Raw genomic sequence first — 20791 nt, 5'->3', positions numbered from 1 at the left:
GCTCCCCCTACTCGTAGCCTGAGCCTCGCGGCCCCGGGCCCCGCCCCCCCTAGAGGTGGGGTTACAGGGCCTGTAACTAACCCCTCACACCTACCGGCGTACCTAGGGTACCCTGCTCGGCCCCGAACTGTACTCGGCCCACATGACAGGGTACCCTACTCGTATTCACATACTCTGCCCTCCGCTTAAAATTATAATCACGCACATACCCTACCCTCCGCTTACTGTACCTACCGGCCTACCCTACTCGGCCCACATCGCAGGGTACCCTGCATACCCTACCCTACCTCCTAAAAGTTAAACGGTTTCATACCATGTTGCCTACAGTACTACTGTAAGGCTCGGTCTATACAAGCTACTCTGTAGCGCTGTAGCACCTGTAGCACATGAAGGATTATCGAGGATTATACGTGTAGCACCCCGCGCGGTCTATACAGTACGAGTAGGGTACGTATCGCGATGAATCGCGAGTTTTGCGGAAAACCGATCAAAAACGATGTGCTACAGGTGCTACAAGTGCTACATGTAGCAATCATCTCCCGTCATGTGCTACACGAGTAGACATGATGGATGTAGCATGCTACATGTAGCACCCTTGTAGCACCCCTGTAGCACCTCCGGTCCGCCAGCCAACCAGAATGCAGTATTTCCAAGGATTACTCGTGCTACACGTGCTACAACGCTACCGAGTAGCTTGTATAGACCGGGACTAATCCTACCTACTGGCCTACCCTACCCTAGTCGGCGCCGAACTGTACGTACGGCCCACAGAGTACAGTACCCTAGTCGTATTCACCTAGGTACCCTACCGCCTAAAAGTAACGGTTTCATATCATGTTGCCTAAAGTACTAATCCTACTGGCCTACCCGGCCTACCCTACTCGGCGCCGAACCGTACGGCCCACAGAGTACAGTACCCTACTCGTATTCACCTACCTACCCTACTGCCTAAAAGTAACGGTTTCATATCATGTTGGCTACTCGTACGTACTAATCCTACTGGCCTACCCTACTCGGCGCCGAACTGTACGGCCCACAGAGTACAGTACCCTACTCGTATTCAGCTACCTACGGCCTACCCTACCGCCTATGAGTAACGGTTTATATCATGTTGACCTACCTACCCTACCGCCTAAAAACATCATCTTGCTTACTAATCCAACTACCATATCGCCTTAAAATATCATCTTGCCTACTAATTATTACAGTATTAAGCTGAACGTGACAAACATACAAACATACAAACATACATACAAACATACAAACATACAAACATACAAACATACAAACATACAAACATACAAACATACAAACATACAAACATACAAACATACAAACATACAAACATACAAACATACAAACTGACACCATTTCACTTTTATATTATAAGGATACCTCGTACTACTCGTTTTCTTTTTCACCCCGGGGAGGAAGGTCAAAAAACTACTCGTACTCTTACTCTATATGATTGCAGTACTTTTGACTGTAGCACTAGCTAGCTCTACTTCAATACACAAGTACCCTATGTACTGTACCCAGCCTGCTAGCTAGTGAAACCCTCCATGGAGCTACTACTGGTACTAGTACTCGTACGAGTACTCGTATTGTCCCAGGTCTGTAATAACCGACCTCTCGCTCGCGCCGGCCCGGCCTGGCCGGAACCACGTAGGGTAGGGTAGGGTAGGGTAGGGTAGGTACGTCAGAACGTATTGCTGGCCATGCATGCAAGCATGCGCAGACACCCGCAGTCCTGTGAGCCGCTACATTCAATTGTAAACTTTGACAGTGGCAAAATATCCTTAGAACAAAGTCCACCATGTCCGCCTTCACGCAAGGCACAGGCGCACGTCATTTATACTAACACTTCAGTTTTGGCTTGTATATATAGAATGTATTTTGGTACAGTTCTACTAAGCAACTTGATAGCTTGGCATGCATAACATGATGACGGCAGATAGCCGATATATGCACGCATATGGGTCAATGTTGAAAAGAGGATTGACTAGATTCGACCAGAATCCTATGTATGCACTTCCTGTGAAAAGCTACCACCTGCGATATCTTTTACAGTGTTCCTCTCCAGGTTTTCAGAAACGGTTGCTGGGGATGGCAGATTCTTGAGATGAGGAGCTGCCACTGCTGCTCTGAACTTCGGTGATCTTCCCGTCCTCGAAAGATGACGATTCTGACTTGCGGAGGAGACGCACAAACACGCAATGGTAGGAGCCGAAGCCGACAAGGGCGACTGCAAGGACGCAAACAATGCCAATAAGACTGGTGGCAATCACTGGCAGCCCCTCCGGCTCTGCTGTTTGCAACCGCGCCATGAACGAGCTGTCCATGGAGTGGACACCAATGAATGTGACACATCGTTCACCGACTAGCTCGTAGCCGCCCTGGCAGACCTCACAGGCCAAGCCAGTATACCCAGGCAAGCAGTCACAAATGCCAGTCGCCGGGGAGCAGATACCGTGGCCGCTGCAGCCCTTCGAAGTGTTGTTTGAGGGGCAGGCGTGGAATGACAGAGCACAGTCTCTTGGACATGCGCCAATCACATCACCCACTGACTGCTCTCCAATCTCACACACCCCATTGCCACAGACCCCTGAACGGGACACGCTGTAAGTTGACAGGAGCATGGCAGCCTTGAGGGTCTCCTCACTCTGGAAGGCTCTCTCAAAAGTCGCGGCAGTAAGATGGCCAGCAGGCCCAGGATTGTTGGAGGGGGCAATGCGGAAACCGATCTCTGCCGAGTCGTCGCCTGGAGTCATTGTGACAGCGCCCACAGAGACAAGCTCTGGCAACACCCCGAAATCTTTGAGTGCATCGGAAAGCCCTAGCTTAAAGTCAGCTTTCAGCAAGACCTCCAGATCAGTGTAGCTGGCCGCCTCAACAACAACCTGGCCCGTGACTGCACAAGTAGAGGAGTCTCCAGAGCACACCCCGCACTCGTCAACATCGTCCTCATCACAGCAAACGCCAGCTGCATCCAGGACCCCTTCACAGCAGTGCCCGAAGATGTCGATGGCATCAGCCTTGCCATTGCACACACTGCAGGCATCCAACTGACCAGAGGAGCAAACCTTCCCGAAACGGTCCACTGCTGCTCCGCTCTGTGCACAAGATCCATCTGCCGCTGTGATACCTGATGGACAGCAGCCAGTCTTGGAGGGTACCCCAGATAGGCACGATTGGGAAATCTGGCACCAGGTTCCTGTGAAGCCTGGATTGCAAACGCATTTGCTGTCGACACACTTCCCGCTCCCTGAGCAGCGGTCAAGGGGGCCACACTGTAGATCGCAGGGCTGGAAGTTGCACTCCATGGTTGAGGTGGGCATAGGGTGGCCAGCGTCACTGCATGAGGTGTCTGGGGCTGTACTGCCGTCAGAGCTGAGGCAGGTGACATTCCTACTGGCAGTACCAGTACCGCAGGACTTCGAGCACTCACTCCATGCGCCCACCACATACTTGAACGTGGGGCACTGCCCTACATTGCAGGTACGCATCAGAGTCATGGTGATTGGGTCGCACTTGGCGTCCTCCACCTCATTGCCCTCGCTGTCAGCACAGGCAACCTTGCGGGTCTGGAAGCCATTGCCACAGCTGGCAGTGCAATCACTCCACTTGCTGTACTTCCAGGAGTGCTTAGGCAGCTTGGCCTCTGGAGATGCCTTGGGTTCAACCGAAAAATCAAAGTTCGAAGAGTATTTTGCACTACGAAGCGCAGAGAAGCGCACCAAATGCTCCCCGAGGCATGCGGCGTGCTTCATGTGGCCGGCATAGGATAGATGCAATCCGTTGGGCATAAGGGCCAAGTCAACGTTGTCGCCTCGAGGAGTAAGGAACTTGTCACTGCAGTCCATGAATGACACGCCATTACGGGCATTCTTGGCAGCAAACCTCTTCATCATGGCATTGGTGTATTGCACACATCCCCGATGCTGACTGTTCTCCCAACTGTTGTCTGGCGATCCAGCAGTGGTTGGCAGGATTGCTGCCACAACAACCTGAGAGTAGCAATTGTAGAAACGAAGCACCCTGACAATCTCCTGAAGGCGGTCTGCCACGTCTGTGTAGCTGGCTCCGGCCAGGCAGTCATTCTGTCCTAGAGAAACCACCCATACCTTGGGCGACACAGGTGTGTCGCCGACGATTCTCCACACTGCCGCAAGACCAGAAATAGTGTCCATGCCCTCGCAGCCAAGATTCGCCAAACTTCCCCTGACAACACGCTTTCCCAACCAGCCCCAAACGTCGGACGCGTCCGTCACCATTCGCTTGGAGTTCGAATCTCCCAGGAATGCCATGTCGACCAGCTCCCCGTGGTCGTTCCCGAACTTCACCGACTGCGAGACACAAGATTTCTGCTCCCAAGAGCCCGGGTCGTCGCCCACGCGGGTCAGCGTGCCGAGGGAGTACTGCCTGCACATGCCTGTATCCAGGGCCCCAGTGAGATTAGGGCTGCTTCCATGAGAAACAAAACCGATCAGCGGCCAATCGTTCGCCACTGCATCAGTTAACGATGCGCCGCGAGCGTCAGTGGGCGACACAACCGGGTCCGCCACGTCCAGACCTGCCGCTTCAGCGCTTGCAGGGATGTCCACGGGGACAGCATCATCAGGTCGCGCCGGCTGTCCTTGAACTGACGAAGATGCAAGAAGGGTCACGAAGACAATGGCGAAACCCAGGCTCTGGACCACGTTGCGTGACATGTTTCACAACTGCGCTACCGGACTCCCTTCCACTTCTTGCTGAATCGCGGCTCTCCAGTCCAGACAGGCCTGCGAGGGACGTCCAAATACTACCTAAAGGCTTGCAGATGGGCGACCGGCGTTTGATCCTCTGTCCTAAGTGAGCTTGACAGCATTGAAAGGAACTTCAGCGTTGGCACGCATAGCCCAGCCGTCGTTCTCCGCCAACCAGGTTTCTTGTCTGTTCGTATGCGTATGGTATGGTCGACTCGCCGCGTTAAACGGCGGACAGGACGGCATATATAGTTTCTCGTGCGACGGCGTGAAGGTGCCGGAAGAAACCCCGATGGGCCGACCCTGCGAAGTTTCCTTTATTCTACACCTCAAGCTCAAGCATCAAGTTTCAAGCTTTGCATGACCTGTTGTGCCGTCCCGTCATCTGCACAAGGCGCATGCACGTTCATGTCACAACGAGACTTCACCGGTTCCGGCGATATATCCTTAGTACGAGTACTGTAGTAACGAATTACGAGGTCAAAGACCGTTGGCTTCAGAACCACGTACAGGTTCTCAACGTCCATTGACCCTCCTGCTCTCGCCTGATCCTGCCGGCCGCGCCGTCGATCCCGGCCATCGATCCCGGCCATCGATCTGCGATCCTGCAGCGGCCGGCCGGGCCAGCTTCGGGAACTGTACCTGCGATCTCTAGGTAGGTGGTAGGTACCATATGTTGTAGGTACCTAGTAACTGGCGATGTACACCTAGGGAGAGGGGACCTAATCATAGACATGTTCCTAATTCGAGACATTTGGTACGTTTCTATGTACTGAGTAAAGTACTATATCCCCGTACTCGTACGAGCATCCGCCTGTCCGATCGACTGTTTCCGTATATTTTGTCGTGTTTAGCGCCCAGAATGAGGAAAACATTATTTAGGGCCGGGAACATGATCCGGACTGCATCCTGGTAGTATTCGAGATATTCACGGTTATGTTTCTTGTTATTTCCTTGAGAAAAATGTCTATAATTAGGAACATGTCTATAATTAGGGCCCCCGCTCCCTAGATAACCCTACCCGTAGATATCCATGTACACCCTACCAGGAGGGACGTACACCTGGGACGGTCCCGGTCATGCATGGGTCCTAGCTTTTCTGATACCCATTTAGTTAGGACTTAGGATACCCAGACTGGTACCTTACCAAGCGGAAAATGTAGGGACATGCGGTGTGGGGATGGTTACAGGGGGGCAGGAGCCGGGGGCTGGGAGACAGAGAGCTAGGGACATGCGGTAGGGTAGGGTACCTAGGGTACCTAACTAAAGTAGGGGACATAGCCAAAGGAATAACCCGCCCCGCCCGCCCCGCCCCCGCCCTGGACGATCCCCAGCCAGGCCACATGCATCGGAGTACGAGTACTCGTACAATTTCAGCTCAGATAGCGCTGGATCCCATGTACTACTATACTCGTACCAGTAGGGTACTCTACTACGTACGAGTAGGGTAGGGTACTCTACTCCTGTAACTATCCCGTCACTCTAGTACGCGTACGGCGTACTCGTACTAGCTCGTCTACTCTCGTACCTACAGCAGGGATAGTACCCAGGCCGGTATGCAACGGCGCGCGGCGGACGGTCCGGACTCCGGACGACCAGCCCAGTTGCACGTCCGGTCACTCACTGGTCATAAGCTGTCCGTCCGGGGCCGTCACTTCCACCTTACCCTACATGCCTCCCTAGAGAGGGTAGGTAGTAGGTACCCTACGTGGCTCTCTATAAGAGTGGGCGGCGTCGCGGCGAGCCCAGTTCCCGCCGGTGCATGCTCAGATCAACCCAGTATCAAGAGGAAGCGGCATAGGTGAAGGGAAACAGCCCGACCAGCGACGGAGGATTTGCACTTCCCAGGAGCACCAGATCACCGATCCCGCCCTCCGCTGCTCGCTGCCGTACTTTGCGCCATCGACGGCACGTCTCCTAGCTTCCAGAGAGCAACACACCAAGCACCAAAATGATGCAGAAGAAGCCCAACCAAGCTGAGGCCCTGAAGCAGCTGAAGTCCCACCTAGCCCTGTTGGGCGTCTGGGTGGCTATCGTGCGGGTCACACCATACATTCTTGACTCATTCAGCAAGGCCAAGTAGCACTGTCAGGCCCCCAGGATGGAGTGCACCATTTCTTTCCTGTGAAAGGGCCAGGGGTTGTACCCCTCGCATCATGATCCCGATGGCGAGCGCGTGGTTGAACGCTGGATCGAAGATCTGCTGACGGCCCTGCTATGGTTCAAGATGCACCATGCAGTATCTGAAACCTGTAGGGAACCTGGATACATACAGTAAGGGCAACTCCGCGTTACAATTGCCCGCACCCCACCGATGAGCTGTAATCATCTCACTGATGTCAAGAAGCTGTGCGAAGTTGTGCTGAGTTCTTAGACATACCCAAGGTTACAATGTTCTTTGGCCCGGGAGTCGGGACTGCTTTTGCGACCCATGGTGGCTGTAGGAACTGCCAAAGAGCTTGGAATAGAGCAGTAAGCTTTTTGAGCAAAGCTGCTAGGCCACTAACAAGCCTGCACTGCCAACTTCTGTGATGGTGCTTGGTGTATTTTGAGAGTCACAAAGAGAAGGCCAGCGCGCGCACGGGGCGGCCGGGGGGGGGGGGGGGGGGGGGGGTTCATGGAAGAATGCTTGAACTGAGACTGTCTGAGGCAGGCATGATCGGGGGTTCTGGCGATGGAAGAGTGTGCACACCTGTGTGTTGCAGGCGAGCCTGCAACTCCGCTAACCACTTCCGGGTTGGGTCTTGTTGTTTGGGGTGTAGTGTCAGGGACTGGGCGGCCTTCTACTACTGTGCAGGGGACAACACTCATGGATGAAAGCTCAGGAACTGCAATACCTCAACTTACAGCAGGGCATGCACAGAGCCACGGCTCGATGGATCCCTTTCATTTACTACGCCGCATTCAGCAGTGCATTGGCCCCCGGCACTTCCTCACGGGATTGATTTGGGTCAGCATCCGGTGAAACTCAGCTGTCCACCAGAGTTCATGGAAGTCAACTGATTTTAAATGCTTCCAAATTCTATTAGCGAGCTTGCCGAGAGTCCCATGGGGATACTCCCGAAATGGAGGCTTAGCACTACCTGGCTGGGGCAAGCCCGCTTACGTTCCGCCCTTGAGCAAATTCATGCCACCGGGAAGAGCTAGCCAGCTACATGACAGCGGCAGTACCTGGAGCAAACAAAGCAGTCTATGAGGGCTTCTCGCCCTGCTGTGACCCAAATCCCGTGCGGAATTTCCTGACTGCTGCCTCAAGTTGCAGCGCCTCCATCTCAGCCTTGTAGTCCGCATGCTCTATTTCCCCCATCCCGTAGGCCTCTTTCAGCGCCTGTTGCTTCTTCACGTTTTCGTACTCCTCATCTGTGAGTTGCCTTATCGGCAGCCACCGCTCGAACCACTTCAACGCTTCACCATCTTCTGCACTGCCAGCTGAAACGCCACCATCTTTGACCTCTATCAGATCCAGGGACTCCAACACAGCACGAGCAGCTGGAGCTGCCCGAATACCTCGGTCATCCAGTACATGACACATGCCTCCCAGCACAGCAAAGGTGAAGGCGCTGACAGGCGGGCCTCTGCCAGGGCCGTGCTGCACTAGGCCGAGGAGGTAGCCGGCAAACCCACCAGCGTAAACACTGTTGAGAGGGCTGTCCTGGCAGGTTAGCATACGGAATGTTTCCTGGAAGGTTCCGAAAAGCCCTCCGGCTATTGCAACATTTGAGGCTGTGAGAATGGCGGTTCGGAAAACAGGAAGATTTTTGACTGCAGACAGGACAAGGCCACCGGCCAAGCCTCCTACACCTCCTGCAGCTGCTTTTCCCTTCACACGGTCTTCCCAACCAGCAATCTCCTCTTTGCACGTGCCTCTCCGGCCACCCATACTGCCGCTTTGGCCAACAACCAGTTCTGCGTACGGTGCGAGAGGCATTGTGTGCTCACTAACTTACGGTAGTGAAACTAGTGTCAGGAAGGGACGCGAGCAGATGGAAAGACGCCCGCGCTGCTGGCAGAGGCATGAGGCAGTAAAATTGCAAGGCCAGTGGAGTGGAAAGGGTACATCTGAGTACATGCCAAGGCAAAACACAATCTGGCTAGGCTTTTCGTACAAACCTGTGGCTTGACAGGGGACTGCCGGTTGAGCAACGGTTTCATGAGATGCTGCGATGTGATTGAAAGCAGGCGATCGTCCACAGCCACGGGATGCTGCTAACTGGACTCACCAGTTCAGAGACAGCAGGTATGGCGCCGCTGTGCCTTCCGAGGACTGCTGAACGTTACCTCCAGGCAGTTTCTGCTGCATCTGACGTGGATTTTGTATGGTATGTATGCAGTTCCTCTGTCTTGTGCAGCAGAAAATACAACTTCCCGGTGCGCACTGAGTACTGACCGCGGTTGCGATGGGAGAGTCACACGCGAGGCTGCCTGAAGGTCAACCATGGTTGGTGTGCACAGTGCAGTGCACAATGCAAATATCCAGCCAGGCCCTGGCAAGTCCCGACTCACGATCCGGGGCCAGCCCTCGCGGGCCAAACTCCGACGTAATAGTCTGTAGTCTAGTACTACCAGAGCTACAGTACTGGATCGACCACCACCAGGGGCTGGAGAGTGGAGAAACTGGAGACTGGAGTACAACCAGGAGGAGGTACTCGTAGGTACCCTACCAGCTAGGAGGAGCTATTGATTGTACTGCGTACTCGTACGGGTCGTACCAGGAGGAACTCCTGCTACTACTCGTACCGCTGCATCTTGCACGAGTACTAGTACGATTACGAGCGTCTAGCTCTCATATGCAAGCGAGCTGATCCGGTCGGCCGGCACGCTCCACCTCCGACGGTGGAGAGCGCTCTGTATCTCTAGAGGGTAGGGTAGGTACAGGTACCCTACCTACCTAGCCACCTACCTTTCTGTTCCTCTCTGTTCCTCTGATTTCGCATGTCATCTCCAGGTTTCACGCGATTTTCCGTGCGTTTCCCATATTTTCTATGTTCTTCCTGCTTCTTCGGGAGTTTAATTTCCGGGCTCCCCAAAACATGCACGAAATCTGTGGTTAAACAGGTTGGAATTTATGGAATTCCTTCTTTTACACTCTAGGTCGGGACATTTTTAATTCTTACTAGTAGGCACATTTCTTTCAAGTGCTTCTTCACGGGTGTGCTGGCTCCCGGAGGGGCCCGGGGGCCGGAGTGGTTCAGGTTTCCGAGCCGGCCGACGATGTACTCCGCCAGCCGGCCAAGGGGTGGGGGGCAGTGGCTCAGGTTTCCGAGCTGGGCGAAAATCTTCTGAGTGCGGAGTGCGGAGTGCGGAGTGCGGAGTGCGGAGTGCGGAGTGCGGAGTGCGGAGTGCGGAGTGCGGAGTGCGGAGTGCGGAATGCGGAATGCGGACCGCGGCGGGAGTGCGGAGTGCGGCCGGCCGGTGTCTGCGGAGCCGGCCGATGTCTGCGGAGTGCGGAGTGCGGATCGAGTGCAGAGTGCGGACTGCAAACTGCGGGGCCGGCCGATGTCTACGGAGCGCGGAACGCGGAGTACTGCGGACTAGTACGGAGTTTTGTTGTATAATTTAGGCAGGCAGTTCTATGACCTTGTTGTTTAATTCGGAAATGGTTTCGTGTATTTTCGGAAATGGTGTTTTGGGAAATACAGAACGGTTTTTTCGGAAATGTGTTTCTCGGAAAGCACATGTTTTTCGTACGAAAACGGTGTTTCTTGAGAAATACCCTTCAAACACGAAAATTCAAACTGATTTAAATTTTGAATCGCAAGGACCCAAAGAACACAAAAGTGGGGTTTCCTCAGAAATGAAGTGATATTGGGAAGAGGATTTTTTTATCCCCCTACTCCGAGGGTGTTTGGTCGTCGAATTTGCGTGGGTGCAGTGTATGTGTGTGTATGTCCGCATGCCAAGTACGGTACGTGGGTAGGCAGGCCGTAGGCCCCCGTATACTACGAGTACCTACTGCCTACCGGTACCTCTCGAAAAAAAAAATCGCGGTCAGAAATGTTCAGAAGGGGTTTTCTGAGAAAACACCATTTCAGGCCAAATTCAAAAGAGTTTCTAGAAAAACACCACACTATAATCCTCGGTAATCCTTATTTCCGAAAACCCCCATGGCGATTCCAAACATTTGAATTTCGATCAGGGGGGCGTTTATTTCCGAAAAACCCCATTTTCATTTCCGAAAAGTACCATTCGGCCAGTTCTATGTAGGCAGGCAAGGGTGGCTCAGGTTTCCGACCCGGCCGACACGGAGTGCAGCGGCGCTTCGCAGAGACGGAGTGCGGAGTGCGGAGCGGAGAGTTTAAACTTACAAGACTTACAACAGGTTGGCGGCCTCGTTGCCGCCCACGCGTTATATTCTAGAACGTTCCCTAGGTACCCTGATGCTACAATACACCTAGCTGAATACGGACAACCCCTTCCATAAAATACCTACTCAGTTTGGCCCAATTCTATCTTTTCTACATTTTCCACGCTTTCCGTTGGTTCCCGTATGAACTTACACAGTGTTAACGACACTGTTCCGGGGTCCGGTGTTGTCTTTCGCTAGATCTCAAGGTATCAGATGTTGTTATTTACATCAGACGTGGAGACATGTTGATCTGGCTCATCGTCCGACTCATGTATCTGGACAGATAGACAGGCTCTTGGAGATAGACAGGCAGCTGTCCGGACTCCGGACAGGCTCAACTGGCTCATGCAGAGGCTCACATCATGGTCGCATCAAGAAGGGACCTCTACTAGAGCTAAAGGGGCTAGCCGCTAGGGTACAAATTACTGACTTATACGTACAAAAAGGCCAGGCGGCCGGCGGGCATAGATCAAGGGACGGGCCGGCACGGGCACCGGCCGCGGGACCGGGCAGGGCCCCGGCCGGTCAGGGCCTAGGGTACGATACGAGGGGCTAGGGTACGATACGAGTACGGTAAAAGGTAGGTACCCTACCTACGGCACCCCATGCAGCTTGAAATTGAAATTTCACCCAGCCCCGGCGACTTGCAGCTCCGCCGGGCAGGCCCGGGCTCCACCATACATTTTGCAGGCCGGCCGGTGCGGGATCAAGGGTTCTCGACGCCCGTTGCCAGACCGCCTGGATCGTTTGAACAGAGCTCTTGCTATTACCTCCTTGCTGCCACTGGCTGAACCGAGCGCCACGTGCCAGCCGCCATCGAGAGAGTCGAATCAATAGGTGCAGCTAGATTCGACACGTGCAGGTAACTATGAGAGAATGCGAGTGCCTCAGTTTCCCCGGGGCTTTCCACTCACCCGTGCGTGAGACAGATCTGCCAGCTGGTGTATAGACGTGGCCACACCCTCTCAGCTTCCCGATCTGCTCCCACGATACCCTTCTTGTCCCTTCTTCCCTCCCTGTCTCTCCTCGCTTGACTTTCCCCCTGAATCACGTGTCACGTGTCAGGCGTCGATTCTGCTGACTGCAATTACTCCCTGGATTGCGCTACGCGGGTTCTGGGGCTCCTCACGCGCTGCCGCTTACCACAGTCCTGCAAGAAGCGCCCCTGTGCACGTTACCTACCAAATTTCGTCCCCCTTGTGCCATGCCGAGCCTTTAAGGTCTCCCTACGCTCTCTATCTCGCTGGCAGCATCGTACTGCCCACTAAAGCCTAGATTCATGCCCCAGAAGCTGTCTTGCTTGCCAGCTCTGATCAGTACCGCTCACAGAGCAGTGGAAACAAGAAGCAGCACTGGCTGCAGTGCCCTGGCTTGATGGAAAGACCCCCTTCCTCTCTGCCTTGCCACTTGCATCGTCTGACGACACAGGTCATGCTCACTGACCTTCAGGCAGCAACAATGGGGAACTTTAAGGAGATGGCTGAGGAGTTTCGTGTCTGCCACACGACTCCTGTGAATGTAGCCCTTCACTTCATCACTACACCAGGCGGCATTCTGGCGCTCCTGTGCCTGATCAACAAACTGCACAACGGCTGTGTTTTGTCCTGTGCCCTGACAGCCATCTACGCCGTTGCACTTGTTGCCCAGCTCCCGCTGCGGCTTTGGGCAGTGAACGCAGCTCTGCTGGCCGGCATCGCAGCAGTGGGAGCACAGCTTCAGCTTAGTGTGGTAGCCGCAGCCGGTCTTCTGGCCGTAAGCTATGTTGGTCAGGAGCTTGCACACATCATCACTGGCGAGATCACCTACCAGAGCACTTACATCAAGAAGGCCAATGGTGTTCAGCAGCTCCTGATGCACACCTACTACCTGCTTCCCCTGTGCCTGGACGCTGCCTGCCACAGCAACGTGCTCAGCGTTTGGTTTGTGGCCCACAACGATGTCCTATCCTGCAAGCTGCAGTCCCCAGAGGAGCAGAGTGCCATGCAGACCATTAGCAGCTGGGTCATCTCCCAGTCTCCTTCAACTGAGCACACCACCCACTGGTGGTACGAGCTCCCAGGCAAGCCAGGCACCAGCCCCCTCCCTGAGCAGACTTACCAGGCCTTCAAGACAATTGTGGAGTCTCCCACCATGAGGGAAATGTTCTTCGCTCGGTTCCCCAAGTGCTCCTATGAGGTTGTCCCCATCCCGGCGATGAACGAAATCTACGTTGCGTCTGACAAGCACAACCTCAACTCTGACACTGTCTTCTACATGGAGCATGTCGACGGACCATGGGTGCTGTATCCCTTCTGCCACGTGTACCGCTGCATGTGTGCCATGAATGAGAACAAGCAAATCTACACCGAGTTCAACAATGTTCCGTCCAGGGACCTGCTCTCAAACGGCCTTGTGACCGGGCTGGACTTCAACCGTGAGGTTCACCGTATTGCAAACCACCCCACAGACACCAACAACGGCCACCGTATTACCCTGAAGAACCACTACCTGGTGTACCCCAAGATCCTTGCCCCCTACGGTCGCCTCCTGGCCTACCTTACCAGCCGGTACAACTTCGCCGCCAGGGCTCTATTCCTCAACACGATTAAGACCCAGTCTGTGATGTCCAAGATCGGGGCATTTTTTGTCCTGGCCGGCACCCAGACCATGTTCATGACTCAGCAATACCTGGGTTTCCCCAACCTCGTGTATGTTGCAGCCTGTGCCCTCATCGACGCCTTTGTCCTTCCGGGTCGCAACTTCTTCCTCATCTCCACCTCGTTCATCCACTACTGCATGTATATTGCCAACTTCTACCGCCGCTATGGCCTGTGCCATGGTATCTTCGTGCGGAACGTGATCTTCTTCAAGATTGTCGCCATCTCTCAGCTGGCTGTCATGTACGTAAGGAACTTCGAGTTTGATCCCATCTCGATTGCCCTGCTTGTGCTTGGCTATGGGCTTTCGTCGGCTGCGGCTGCCGCGATCGGCCTGGACCGGACCTACTTCGGATCAGAGATGGGAATCTATAAGCCGAAGTGGATCTCTGGATTCCCCTACAGCTTGGGGATCCCTCACCCCATGATTGTGGGCTCTATCACTGGACTCCTCGGCTTCTACAAGCTGGCCGGAATCCGTGAGGCGTTCCCTTGGCTGGTACCAGTTCATGTTGCTCTGTATACCACCCACTGCCTGCAGGAGCACTTCGAGATCCACACTTCCAAGTCTTGGGAGGAGTGCACCAAGGGCCTGCTGGCCCCCATCTACCAGGGCAAGGAGTAGTTAGGCCCAGTGATTGAGTCAATCCCTTAGTCTGCACACCCAGCCACGTTTCACCCCCTCCTATTCAGGATTGGGCAGCTGTAATCGATAGCCGTTTCTCTCCGCCCCTCCGGTAAAGTTCGTTAGTTTCATCCCGCACGGTCGGGGGCGTGTAATTAGCCAATTACAGATTGCTTGGCTACCTTCTGTTTGCGATTACAAGACGGCCATTCACGTGGGAATGTGTAGTATTTCCCTGCTGCAGTTGTAGGGATCATGGCAGCTCACCCTTCCTTACCCCTACAGCAATGGCTCGATGACCTACATGTGCAGTCCTGCATGACAACCATGCCTGATGATATTCAAATCTGCCATATGTTGGTGTAATCATGGTCCCGGAAGTTCAGATTGCATGTTGAGATTTCCGAGAGCCTGCACCTAAGCATATCTTGCCTACATGCCACCGCGGCGCCTGCCCGGCGTTCTGTACATGGTGGACCACAGCAGCATGCCGGTCATCTGTATCGTCATAGCTTGTAATCAGCACCTGTACCTAGCTAGAGGCTCAGGCCCCTTTCCTTCGTCGCCTATGATCACGGACGTCGGGTATCCTATTTATACCGCACTCGCTCGGTAGGGTAGAAACTGTCTTGAGCTAGAGAGGGCCGATGCTGAGCAATGAGCATGTACTGTACATGTCACAACTCACAAGACCAATGTCTGAAATATTTCGAACATGTCACAACTCACAAGACCAATGTCTGAAATATTTCGAATATGTGGTCAACATGTACCGTAATTATTGTATTATATACCGTGATTTGATGGAATATTATAAACATTCTAACGATATCGCTGACACCCATGGGGACGTTTTAGACAATTAATAAATATGCACAACCGCTGCAGACCGCTGGAACAAAAAATGCACAATCGCTGGAACAAGTCGGAAATCGAAGCCCTAATATCGAATATATGTCGATTTCCTCGGAGTGAGATTGGGCTCGGAGTTCGGACCTGTGTGTCCGGGCGGGGCTCCGTCGCTCCGAGCTGGATGCGTGTCAACTGACAAGCGACAACTAACAACTGACAGGCCTGCTCCTGGTGGCTATCCCTACAGCTACACATGTTGTGCTGTTGTGCTGCTAAGTCTTGTGCTGGAACCCTAGCTCTAATTGAAGTACCGGAGGCCTGCGAGCACCGGATCACCGTCCAGCACCGGATCTCGATCTTGCCGTGCGCTCCAGCCTCATTACAGGCCTGAGGCCTCACTTAAGATTCAGCCTTGCCGCGAGGTTGAACAGCGGCGTTTTCTGGCCGGCCATGGTCCATGTCGACTGTTGCCGTGTCACGTGTCTTTCTTCAAAGTTCGTCCCGTATTTCATAGGACTCGCACCCACTGGTGCTTTACATACTGAAGAGGGCATCCTTTCGTGCCGCGATCTGTGAGCCGATCGGAGAGGGCGCAGGAGAATCGTTACAGTAATCATTCCCTTATGCGGGGCTGCGACTCGTTTCGAACAGGGCAGTCACACCTGCAGAGGGAGGAAAACCGTCATGGCGACTGTCCGTTGGCGGCTCTGGTTTGTGGCGGTATTTTTTAGCTTACATGGTCTTCACCTGGGGCAGACAAAGTCGGAGAGTGTTGGGACAGCGGCAATGAGCTTAACCATGAGTGTGCGGTCACAGCGGCAGAGCCTGCAGAGCCACAGCCAACCAACATTCGGCAAGCTCCTCCATGTCACTGAGTGCAAATTCTGTCAGACGTGCCATCTCACCCCTAGTGCTCACGAGTTCATTACAGAAAGGAAGATCTTGATCAGTAAGTCCCCGGAGCATTGGCCGTGCAGGTGTAAGTGTGCGACACAGCACAAGAGAAATATCGGACATAACGGGGAAGGAGTACAGACCATGAGCCGCCAGCATTAGATTACAGCACCGAACTGTCACAGCTAGCGCATGTGCAGCCACAACACCCAGGTGTCATGTGTAAGTTTAAGACATCAGATGTTCTTCCCACCTGCCTTGACTTTGATCTGCGAATGTCACAGGCAAGAAGAGGCTGAAGCTCATGAAATTGCCCGGGTTGGATAGAGGCAGCTCGGACTTCAAGGCGTATGCACCAGAAGTGGATCCAAGGGCAAAGTTTAGAGACTGCAAAGAATGCCATGGCTGTACCAGCTTGGTTAACAACCTCAGTGGCATGTCCCAGGAGCTCAAGGGACGCCACCTCAAACCCGATCAAGGCCTGTCACGCGCCCGGGTGTACAGGTTGGTCGCACTCCAATGATTGCGATGCAAAATCTGCTGTTCATGAAGGGAACAGACACTGAGCGAGCAAGGAGCAGCAACGGATCAGAGGCTGGACTGAATTGAGCTCCTGAGATGGGAAGAACCTCTGTCCATTCTCATACTGGAGATCTGCACATGGCCAGCATCCGAAATCAGGTTGGGAGTTTCAGAGGCTCATTTTGGGGGATGGAGGCAAAAGCGAAGACACACAGCAGCGTCTGGAGGAACCAAGACCAAGGGCATGGGCGCGCAAGAATGTACCAACCAAATGAGGCTCGGAGTTTGAGCCGTTGAGTTACGGTCTGCTGCTTTTCGTGCAGGGTTTCAAGCATGCATTCAGAGCTCGGAGTTGGAATCGGCAAGGTGATGTGCTTGCCGTTCTGGAAGGGCAGCAAGCTGGAGCCGTGTGACAAGAAGTTCCGGTCTTGGCTGGATCACACGCTTTACCCTCTTGCAGCTGCGCAACAGAAAATGACGGACGAGTGTGGATTCGGGGAGGTGGTGCCCAAGATGTGGGTGGAGAACGTCACCGCCATCATGCCAAACACCTGTTATGTTATCAGGGAGCCTATGGCAATGCAGGAGATCGCCAAGGGGGCGCCACTGAAGGCCCTGCACAGTGTGATGTCACCAAAGGTGCAGACAACCTTACCTCCTCCTCTCATTTAACACGCGCTACATAAGTCAGCAAGGTACCGGAGAACAGGATTTGGGCTGGATTGGGAGATCGAGAAGGGGGTGGCGGCAGATGGGTGGAACGCCAGATTGTCCCACACTTTTCCCGCATTGTTCAGTGATCGCTTCCCCTCTGCATGCCGTATGTTGGCTCAGTCTCATCATGCCGTGCATCCGTTTTTGACATATCCTCAAATTGAGCTGGATGGGAAAACCTGGTACCAGAGGTGCCGCAATCCTCCGCCTGACGAAGAGCTAGCCGTCATCCAACTCCCTGGCCTTCTACCCTACCCGGTTCATGCTGAAGGGCAACAAGGGTCATGCGTACTCGAGCATCGCATTGTCATTCTTGCGCCCCTCATCCCTAATCACTCACAGCCTCTACCCTCATCCTTCCTTTCCCCAAGGGGTTGTCTCTAGTTGCATACAACTCACAACCACTGGCCGGGCATTCAGATGGGAAGGGGGGGGGGGGGGGTCCGTGCCTGCCGTCATTCAGGCAAAGATGACAGTTGAGTTGTTCACAACGGACATAGGCCTATGTGACGATGGAGTATGCACAAACCGGCAGTGTCACTGTTAACAGTCCTCCATGCAAAAGCGTCATGTTGACAGCCTGTGGCCATTCTGTGATTCGTGCAGCTCGCTATCAGTACCCTTGCAAAGCTCAACAGCACCGAGATCATTTTGGGAGCGTTGTATGATCTTCTATTCTCCCAGGCTGACCGCCATGCAGACAACCTTCTGATAGATGACGAGCACCACATCTCTCTCATCGACAATGACAAAGCACTCGGTGTCTACGGCGGCCACACCAATTCCGTATTCTTACCAACCACTGGCCTTTATGAGTATGGTGTGTGGGGACGCGACTGGGTAAGATCACGAGGAGCAGCTGCACCAAAGGTGGGTGGAGGAGTCTATCAGTGATAAATTGTGTGTGTGTGTGTGTGTGTGTGTGTGTGTGTGCTGGTGGAAGGGGGCGGGGTTAAAATAGAAGGAGCCTTGGCAGACAGGAAATAAGAGAAGGCAGCTCATCACGCATTCAGGCATTCAATGGCTGTCTGGCTCCATGCGTGTCGAATGATACATCCCTTGTTCAAAAGATTTCGAGTACTAGTATAAGGACGAGCTCCTGGATGCTTAGGTATAGCTGGTTTAGAACTCGATAATTATTGATACAGGTAAGTGGGCACCCAGCTACCAACTCTTCCTACCTATTGACGAGACCCAATGACATTCTGTGCACTCAGAAGCACCCGGGAGATATGACCCTGATGCTGGATTACCGCTGTCACGTGGATAAGCTCCCTGGCGTTACTAAGGGCGCAAGGCGACTGGGGAAGTCTTACCCCAGTCAAGTGCACCGCTGCTTGACTAAGCTGGCATCCATGACGGACACTGAGGTGATGGCTGAGTACGGTGAGGCCTTTGTCCACTGGTCCAATCCTGTTTGTGCGGCCATAGCCGAAAGACTTGCATCAGTTCCCTGATCTTGGTGGCGCTTCGGCATAATATGATCCTGGCGAAGTTCAGCCTTGAGCTGTTCTGCCATTTTCTCGGGCTGTCTTTCCGTACTTGAAGCATCTCAGATTCAGGTTGACGTGTGAGGAGGTGTTTGGCAGTTAGTTGCTGGACTGATCTTGGGACAGAAGCCACATGCTGCGCCGAGGAAGAGAGGAGGGAGAGGCTTGACGGACCACGAGGGGACATAGATCCAGACATGAGGGCATAGAAATGGGACCAACAGGTAGCCATCAACACCTGACAGGTCATTGGAAATTGTTGCTGGCATTCATGGCTCCAGGATTCTCCACAGAGGCCACTGCTGGACGGCTTAGGAGCCGTGCTGTTGACATGATCAGCGGTGGATTTGAGTATGCGTTGGACAAGGGAGACCCGGGAAGGTCGGAGTGCCACACCTTCCCTTGGCGTCCACCATGCTGCACTTGGAGCTTTGATCCTCGAAAGGGCCACGAGGTGTGCAGCGATAGAACCTGGCGGCCTGAAAAATGGCAGAAGCTGAAGTGCAAGGCGGACAAGGACTGTTTCAGCCATCCAAGGACTGGATCCCCGTGCTTTAACACTTTATCCAGGGCAAGTGGTGGGGTTGTTGATAGTGCAGCCGGGCAGAGGATGTGATGTGCAGGCCAACAACGACCGGCCAAGGGGTCGTTTGCCTCTGTGCGAAAGTAGGCATCCTCAAACCTCCCACCCAGGACATCGTCGTTCGTGTCTTGCCCACCAACAACCTGCAGTCGCATGATAGACGTGGCTTGAGCTGCAACACCTTTAAGATGTGGAATCTATTATCTTCCACAGGCAAGCTACCACTACCCATATTAATAGGATATAGATGGTAATAACGTACTGTCCCATTATTTTTGTGCCGTACTCTACCAACCATGCACAGTGAATACTTGCAATTACAGGTTACCCCACAGGCCAAAAAACTTGCATTGGTCTAAGAATATATAATAAACGAATCGTCTTGCACAGCTAGTAATATTCTGAGTATTCGTAGACATGTACACGTAGCATTAACTTGAAAACATCTGCGCATGGGTTTCAGCTGCAGCCATGCCCTCCATTGCTTTGACAGGTCTGCACTGCCATACATATTACAGAACCTTGAGCCCCTTGTCCCTTGCACACACACACACACACACACACACACCCTCTGTCCCACAACGCTTGAACGTAATGGAAAGCCATACCCAGTTGTTTGAAAATATGACACAGACACACCTCGACCCTGTAGGACCCCTGGGGTGAGGTGCACTGTAGATGTGTACCTGTGGTATCACAGTGACAATTCTGACCATGACCTCAATCCACATACACCCATTAACCCAGGACAGTCCCTTGCATGGCTGTGGGCCCATAATGTAGCAATGATGGCGGATGCCAATCCTCATTTCCAGCTCTCGCCCCACATATGTACCCAGCGGGGTGGTAGGTTGTTTGCTACCCCCTATTGGTCCCCTTGTGCTTCATGTAACACCGTTTTATTTCCAACGGGCCGCCCGGCACTCATGCGATTGGCCACATGCGATATGACCCCGTGCACCCAGGTATTTTTTCGGGTCTTGGTCGCGCGAAACATACATGGGCTATGCCGGTAATGCATGACTGGAAACACAGTACAGGCAACCGGTGACCCTCAGGGGTCAGCATGCATGAGCGGAATGTAGCGAGCAAAAAAAAAACACTACTAGTAGTAAAATCAATCAATTTATACTTTTTAAATAACAAATACAGGCGGCAAATCCATGTTCCAATGACCGCCCCCTCCTCCATCCCTGAGGGCAGGTGTGTGATGCCATGGGGGCTGAGAATGGGTGGTTGTGAACATAGACTCATCGTTGCCACCGTCGCAAATACTCTGTTTCCATGAAACTGTTCGTCAGACACATTTACTTGTTAAAGGCTGCCAGAGGCCTTGGTGGCTTGCGAGGAGGCCGCTACCTGTAACTCTGAGAAATGCATCATC

At 53.4% G+C, this 20791-nt stretch overlaps 1 protein-coding gene across 1 annotated transcript; it reads left to right on the top strand.

Moving 5' to 3' along the window:
- Positions 1 to 12942: 12942 nt before the first annotated feature.
- On the top strand, positions 12943 to 14352 carry LOC142356913 (uncharacterized). Its single transcript, XM_075408666.1, has one exon. It carries the CDS (start codon positions 12943 to 12945, stop codon positions 14350 to 14352), a length of 1410 nt encoding a protein of 469 aa, XP_075264781.1.
- The last annotated feature ends 6439 nt before the right edge of the window (positions 14353 to 20791 follow it).

Source organism: Convolutriloba macropyga, unplaced genomic scaffold (genome assembly GCF_964194025.1).
Source record: "Convolutriloba macropyga unplaced genomic scaffold, txConMacr16.3 SCAFFOLD_4594, whole genome shotgun sequence".
Taxonomy (NCBI): Eukaryota; Metazoa; Xenacoelomorpha; order Acoela; family Convolutidae; genus Convolutriloba; species Convolutriloba macropyga.
This window is presented reverse-complemented; position numbering and strand designations above follow the sequence as displayed.